Source organism: Crinia signifera, chromosome 19 (assembly GCF_055691185.1).
Source record: "Crinia signifera chromosome 19, ASM5569118v1, whole genome shotgun sequence".
In the NCBI taxonomy this organism is placed as follows: domain Eukaryota; kingdom Metazoa; phylum Chordata; class Amphibia; order Anura; family Myobatrachidae; genus Crinia; species Crinia signifera.
In genome coordinates, this window is record NC_139226.1 from 59,898,487 (window position 1) to 59,906,682 (window position 8,196).

At 40.4% G+C, this 8,196-nt stretch overlaps 1 protein-coding gene across 2 annotated transcripts in view; it reads left to right on the top strand.

Annotated features, from left to right (window-relative positions):
- The window catches only part of PTPRH (protein tyrosine phosphatase receptor type H), a 173,079-nt gene extending 167,430 nt beyond the window's left edge, over positions 1 to 5,649 (top strand). For both annotated transcript variants that reach the window (XM_083162648.1, XM_083162649.1), the window contains 2 exons: positions 154 to 289; positions 1,334 to 5,649. In XM_083162648.1, coding sequence (XP_083018774.1) covers positions 154 to 289; positions 1,334 to 1,477 — 280 coding nt within the window. In that variant the 3' untranslated portion in view covers positions 1,478 to 5,649. The remainder of the gene's footprint in view (positions 1 to 153; positions 290 to 1,333) is intronic.
- The last annotated feature ends 2,547 nt before the right edge of the window (positions 5,650 to 8,196 follow it).

Here is an 8,196-nt window from a genome sequence, read left to right on the forward strand (position 1 = left end):
CAATGCTGCATGAATTGTATGTGTGATGTGTCTGTTATGCCAATGACTCCTAATTAATTAATTAACCTGCATTAACATAATGCTTATTAAGACAATAAAAGAGCTGCATACATTGTATAGGTAACATGCACTCTCTCTGTCTGTGCCCTGCAGTGCGGGAGTGGGCCGGACTGGAACCCTTATAGCTTTGGATTACTTGATCCAGCAGATGGAGAAGGAGCACCGTATAGGAACTTATGGCTTTGTAGAAAAGATGAGATTGAATCGACCTTTAATGGTACAGACAGAGGTAAGAATAGTTTGCAAATATATACCGTTCTGTTCTGTATATTTACGGGTGCTGATGTTTTTTTCACATTATTTCCATTTTTACACACAAAATAAAATCTTTAAAGTCCACTGAAGTCCACTTTGCTTTACTTGTTCTATAAGCTTCCTCTAACAGAAGGTTTATACTGTACATGTATATTAAATGTCCATGCTGGGAGCTGTGTAGCGTTACATGTGTACAGGTGTTGGCAGGGCTGGTGTTGTCTGGGTTCCAAGTAATACAGTTTATTAGGGGAATAAAGAAATAGTTTTTTCCCATTTATTAAAGCTGTACACAGCTAACAGTATTTTGTATCGGAATGTATTGCAGTAATATGTTTATGTGCCTTTAGTACAAAGTTGCAGTCGATTTTGACACTCAATCTTGCGTTGACTTACTGTATGGGGCATCCCATCAGGGGTAAGGTTGTGGCTGTGATCCCATCAGGTGTAAGGTTGTGGCTGTGGATCCCATCAGGGGTAAGGTTGAGATGAGCAGGGGCACCTTGAGCCCCTCAGCCATAAGCAGCTTGAGATGGGAACCAATCATCGTGCTCTGACCTTATTAGCATAGTGTGCGATGTGCTGACAATATGAGAGCTCATGCTGCCGCCAGGTAAGGATAGAGGTGGAGGGGGGGGAGTGGACCCGGGCCTCCCCTGGGCACCTCCATCATGCCCAGGTAATAGTCCCCAGATAATTGACCTCTCTCAGTCGCCATAACTATGCAAATGTGCAATGCATAGCTAGAAATAAAGCTTCTATACAGTTTGTCATTAAAATGGCAGTTAGGAGGACCTGGTTGGTACTTTATCTTCACTCTATCTTAAAGGTTTGATACATCACCTTTGACTGATACTTCATATTCTAAAAAGAGAAGTGGACATCTTCACTATACAGTCCACTCACTATGATGCCAGAGCTTTATATTCTTGATACTAAGACTAATAGATACTGCCCATTGCAGTGTATTATAAGCATATATTTTATGCACATGTTGACACTTGACTTATTTTATTTCTAGGCACAATATATATTCCTCAACAAATGTATGTTGGACTTGATCGAACAACCCCCAGAGGAAAATATCTATGAAAATCAGATGGGGAATGAACTTATCTATGAAAATGCTTCAGCGGTTAGAAATTTCCAAAATGAAAAGGTTTAAATTAGACCTCTGCATAATTACTGGAGCTGACATGTGCAACAAGGACATTAATTACTTTGTGCATAACATCATCTGGACACTTGTTTCTGTGCTCTTTGTACTGTGTGCACCAAGCCTATGCACTCAGGAGTGAGATGCTGAGCATCCAAATATGTTTAGGTCAGTGCAGGCATTTTTACCGAGGCAGATCGGTCCTGTTACAGGAGACGATTGAAAAAGAGAGATTCCTCGTTTATTTGTTTTTAATCCAGTTGGCCTGCCAAAATAATATAAATCCACTGAGAAGGACAAGATTGAAAAGTGCCTAATTTAACATTTTACTTTAAGGGGCCTACACACAGGGAGATTTGCTGAGCGTTCTCAGTGATGCTAGACCGCTCCGAATGCTTCAGGAAGATCGCTCAGCACACTGCGATGTGTCAGCAATGTGTGCTGACCGATCTGTCTGGGCCAGTGTTCTGGATATTATTCGCCGGGCAATAGGGCTGCTAGGGGCCACGCATCGCTATCCGTATGGCCCCTACAAACGTATCAATGTAGGTTCATTTTTAAGCATTCTAGTGAGATCGAGAAAATGCCCCAAAATCACTATGTGTGTAGGTCCCATAAGTTACAGTTCCCATTTTTCTTTACATAAAGGGTAATTTATTAAAACTTCAAGAGATAACACTTGGTAGTGTTGCTAATAACAACCAATAAGAATTTAGCTGTAAATTTATAGACAGTACTACATAAATACTAACTAGAATCTGATTGGCTGGCATGGGCAACACCACCATGTGTCCTGTTTAGAAGTTTTTTAATGACTCTCCCCAATAGTGTGAAAATCCGTGAGCTGGCCATAACTAATTGCTCAGGGGCTTCCAGAGACAGACATATTCTACTGTAACATGTATTGTCTTGTATATTTAGCTTAACATACTTTTAAGATCAAAATGTACAGATCAAATGCTTAATGATCTAGAGAAAATTCATTTTTACAGTTACAGTACATTAATTACACTTTTATAGATGTTGTCTTATATGCTTTGTTCATGCAAACAATTACAGAAAAAGCTCTATTTTGCAGAGCTTATTTAAGAATGTTTTAATTTAATATGTAATTCATGCTCAAAATCTATTTTTATATAATGCACTGAGATAATAAGACATTTCACTGAGTCAGTTGTAAATCTTTCTATGTTGTTCTTTTCGTTTCACTTTTGTGTTATACTGTACTCAGGACTTATATATAGTTGAGTTGATGGCCTACATGTATGTACAGTAAAAACGTACGTACAGAAGAGCCTGTGGTCAGATAGCTGTTCCCATGACTTCACACTTCTGGCTCAATAAATACTTTTTAAAATTTTAGAGTAAAATTTAGTAAATCATCATTGTTCAATGTTATTGTACTATGTAGAGTATGTTCACAAATGTAGCACTTCTTATTCACATACTGTGGTATAGATACTGAAACAGAAATGTCATCACAATCATGAAATGACAGTTGGTAAAAGGAACTATATCATTTATTATCTCTTTTTAAATGAAGAAATCGCAAAAACATAAAAAAATGTTTTTTTCCAAAGTGGATTTCCACGTAAGTAATCGATCCCTTGAAAGGAAATGCACGCCGGTTCCAGAGTACTTCACCAGTATAGTGGTTGCTAATGGTACCAGTAAGCACAAAAGTCAGGTAATGTTTTGTAATAAGGTCAGTGCTCAGCCTTGAACGGTACACATTTGCTGTGCACTTTATCAGTAATTAGTCCAGCAAATCAAAATGGCTTTTCGGTAGTGTAGCTAAAAAACAAAACGACCCTGGAAAAGTAAATTATAAAGTATATTGATGACTAATTTCATCCCATTTAATCACAATTCCATTATGATACCCTCTAAAATGTATATTTGTTTTAAATTAAAAATGTATATTGATTTGTTGAATATTTTATTATATTTTATACTAAATGGTCAACAGTTGTTTAGCAAGGTACAACTTAGTAGCTGGATTGTTATTTGCAGGTATTGTTATACAGTCAGTATATTAGTGCCAGTATATAAGCAAGTAATTATTTTCTCCATATTAGCCATCGCCGTACCCTGAAGTCCCCACAGTCCAGGAACCATACATGCCAGTCGCCCTCCGGTTGACTCTTCTCATGACTAACAGACAGTAGAAATGTGATTCTAAATAGATTTTTTACCTTGAATGACTGTTTCTGTAGGATGTTAGATAAAGCTGGATAAGTTTCAGTAACCATCTAGTCTGCTAGGGCAGTGGTTCTCAAACTCGGTCCTCAGGACCCCACACAGTACACGTTTTCTGGACACATTTTAAAAGATCCACAGGTGGAGCTAATTATTTGACTTGATTCCGTGAGGAGACCTGCTAAACATGCACTGTGTGGGGTCCCGAGGAATGACTTTGAGAACCTGTGTGCTAGGTTAATGACACCATACAACATTTTATTCAGATGGTTGGCAACAAATAAAGAGCTCCATACTTTCTCTTCAGTTGAGCCTTGATGCTTGTGGTTCCCCAGTGTACAGAAGGTCATTATATTCAATTTCAAGTTAAGATAACAATGAAAGGTATAAAATATAGCAATGTGCAAGAAAAATTTGGTGTAAATATTCCATATGTATAATGCTTGTTTCTATAAGGCATACTTTGTACAAGCTGGATACACAAGAAGGGGGAATTTTATATCCTGTTTGGTCAAATAAACCAAATAGACTTTTGCTAGACTGCAGATGCTGTTGTACGTTCACTCTGCACCAGACTGGGCTTGCTGGTCATGTGACCTGATGGTTGCTGTAAACACGTTGCGCAAGCAGCGTAGACATGTCACAGCTGTCAGCGTGTCACTTTCCTGTGGCCGCTCAGCACTTATGCTCTGAAATTGCATCAGAATGATTCTTATTTCATAAAGACCATTCTGGCCCTCATATCCATTTAGCTGGGTGCCTCCCATATATTGAATTAATTCATAAAACGGTGATGGTGAAAACAAATGAGTAATCAGATAGCTGTGGCAGAATTTGCCGCAGTGTGACAGCTTAATTGACAGGTCAGTGAAACGAGCCCAGATTAATCAAAATTTTAGGTTTGCTTTTTGGAGTAATTATTATAATAACAGACTGCTTATTATATTTTTTTTTAAGCAATGCCACATCCCATCTAATGCTTTATAAAAGCAAGATTCTCCATTTACAGCTGTGGGGTTCATCGACTATAGCAAATATATTTTTTATCATGACTATTTTTATATTTATTGCTGTTCTAATGTCCCACTTATTGATGGTTCTGCTCTGTGTGGTGTATATTTACAGCTGGATAGACCATAATGATACATCTGAAGAACCTGTAATATCTGAATGTACTGTACTGATCAGGAAGCATCAACTTCATTATTATCTATTTATACCAATAATATATATATTTATACCAAATGATATAGATCAGGTGACCTCACTTAGCACCTTGCTCTTCTCACTTCTTTGCTCCACCCCCTCTCTGTCCCACTTGCTCCCCGCTATATACACAGTACTTTCTATTCCAGGCAGAGTGGTGAGTTCCTCCTGCTAAGGTTTGTCCCATTGCACTGCAGTGGTAGCCAATTGTGGGCTCATGTGTGCCTCGACTCCTACTGCACATGTATGTAGGAATGGGACAGACATCAACAGTTACTAAACATATTACACAGCCCGGTACCGGGGATATGTAATCATTCCTATCCATCCCTGCCACATTGGAGCTTATAGTTTATAATGATTCCTTCACTTGGTATTTTCTATTTTGATTATTGTTTTTTTCTTCTTATTTTATGAGGTACTTTTGGTACTTGTTTCCTAGCACGGCGCCCGTCATGGGTGATCGCATACCTTAAGTTAAGGTAACTTAACATATGCGATGGACGCGACCGATGCGATAATTGGCTATTTTTAGCATTTATTGCCGGCAATGAGAAAATCGCGTTGATCGCGTCCAACGCATGCCATTATAATGGCATGCGATGCGACCGACGCGATCAACGTGATTTTACATAGGGAACAATGTTAAATGGGCCAATGGGCCCGATTTTTGATTGTATAGGCACACTAATGGGTAATGTGTATGTTAAATGCCCCCCCATTGTTAACGGCAACCCACGATTAATGGCAACCCGAAGTGTGGCGAGCGTATCGAGCCCGCGAGGGGCGGCGGTATGCGTCCTCTGACCTTTTCATACCCCCACTATCCACGTCGGCGTGGAGCTGATTTTATATAGTGTGGCGAGCGCAGCGAGCCTGTAGCGTGGTGAGCGCATGCGTAATACCTGTGAAGTAATGCGCGCCACGCTTTGGGCTCAGTGGCTCGCTGCGCTCGCCACACTATATATAATCAACTCCTCGCCGACGTGGATAGTGGGGGTATGAAACGGTCGGAGAATGCGTACCACCGCCCCTTACGTGTTTGCTGCGCTCACCACGCTTCGGGTTGCCGTTGATTGTGGGGTGGCGTTAACAATGGGGGGGCATTTCACCCATGAGGGTGGGTATACAATGAAAATTGGGGTCTGGGGGGCATTTCAAATTGGGGCCAATGTAAAATTGGGTCTCAGGGACCATTTTACATTGGTTCCAATGTAAAAAATCGCATTGATCGCATCGCATGCGATTTGGTTGCATGCGACGCGATTTTTTTGGGTCCCGATGGATGCAATTAAAATTGATAGCGCCGTGCTAGGAAACAAGTACTGTTCTTTTTAATGGTCATGGTCATAGATCAACAGGACACATACATTTTGTTTACATTAAGTATGTACCATAACATACATGTAACAATTAAGATTGGACTCTTCACTTGTTTTAAACTAAATTAGCACTAACTGCCAAAAAAGACTGGTACAAGAATAGTTGTTAATCCTCCATGATTGTCCTAGAATATTCCCATGTTGCACTGCAGGTGGGGCAGATGTAATGTGCAGAGAGATTTAGATTTGAGGGTTATATTTCTTCAGTGCAGGGTAAATACTTGCTGCTTTTGCATTTAGCCCACAAATGACAGAAAGCTTTATTTTGACACTGCAGTTTTATTTCAGTATAAACGCACCCCATCCGAATGTAACTCTCTGCACATGTTACATCTGCCCCATCTACAGTACATCATTGTTTTTAGCAGTCGGGGGCCTACATATGAATAAGGTCCACAGAAAGAGCCTAAAACTTCACAATGCAGTGATTATGGGCCTTATTCAACCCTGCTTCCTGGGCTGCAAGTGTTCGGAGCGCAACAAGTAGGTAGCTGCCGCACCACCGCCCCCCCCCCTGCAATTTTCTGTCCCTGTGCACGGCTGCGAACACCAGCGGCTCTCCCTCCTGATAGCCAGTGAACACCTTTTTCTGAGGAATGCCAAGAAAATGCAGACGGCATGCCCACAGACACTACAGAGTGTCAATCACCCTGCGAGCAGCAAGCGAAGGCTAGCCTACATTTGCTGCCTTCTTGTGCTGCCTTGAGTCTGAAATGACCACTATGTTCCCAATTCACATCCATTAAATTGTGCCAAAATAAGATTTAATTTGCTATATCTGCCAGCTATTGTATCTCCATCAGTTTTGGAAATAATAAGGTTTAAGGGTAGGCTACATTAATATACATATACTGTAATATAGAACAATAGGGTACAATGTGCTAATTCAGGGGCTGTAGCAGTCATTGGTTTAGTTAATGTCCCCAGAAGAGCACCATTGATAATAAATAATTAAGATTTTAGTGTTTCCCCTGATCTTTGGCAAAACGTATCATTGCATTTATAAATATTCTTATTTATTTTAACAAACACCTATAAAAACTGGTGTGATGGTACTTTACTATGAGTGCTCAGGTATGCTGCGATTCATACAGTAGGAATCAATTTGTTAATAGTTCGAAACCTTATCAATGACATTGGTTTGCAGCATATATTGCACGGTGACTTGTGATTTACTAGTGTCCCTACATATCATTTTAGTATTCTCCACATTTCATCAATGTGAGGATTTTTGTTTTATGTTTATATTTGTATATTTTGCTGACTGTTTAATATTGTTCTCAACATTGCCAAATAATGTCACTTTCTGATTCCTTGTCCTGTATTTTCCCAGTGCTCTCACCCCACCTCTGGCTCTTCCCCACCTCTGCTTTTACCTTGTAAATAGAGTAAGGAAAGGGGAGCAGAATCTTCTGCTCCTGGGAGATTGGAAGTGAAGGTGAAGCATTAGCTAACAGCTTTCACATCAGACGGGCTCACAGCCTGGGGTACCACAAGGCAAACAAGAGCATTGATTGACTGGCATTACGTCTAATTAATGTTATACTGTAGGCCTCTCCTAATCCTCGGTTCCTCCAGGTGACTGCCAATGTTCACCAAGTGGGTGCACCATTTCTGCTCTTTGCATAAACCTCTAGGCCAGGGGTTCCCAAACTTTTTTGAATCACGGCACCCTAGAGCATCAAAATATTTTCAAAGCACCCCTAGGCCAAATGCTTCTTATCGAGAAATTCAGGAAAAAAGGAAGTGCATTGTGTTTATATGTCACAGTTATCTGGCGAGGGACAGGATTTGCTCCTGTTTGTCCACATATATTATGACTGGCAGCCACCAGCACTGGTTTTGCCTGGTACATTGACCATAAATTATATGAATTGATCCTGGTCCACAACCCAAGGCACCCCTGTAAGTGTCCTGAGGCACCCCAGGGTGCCTAGGCAC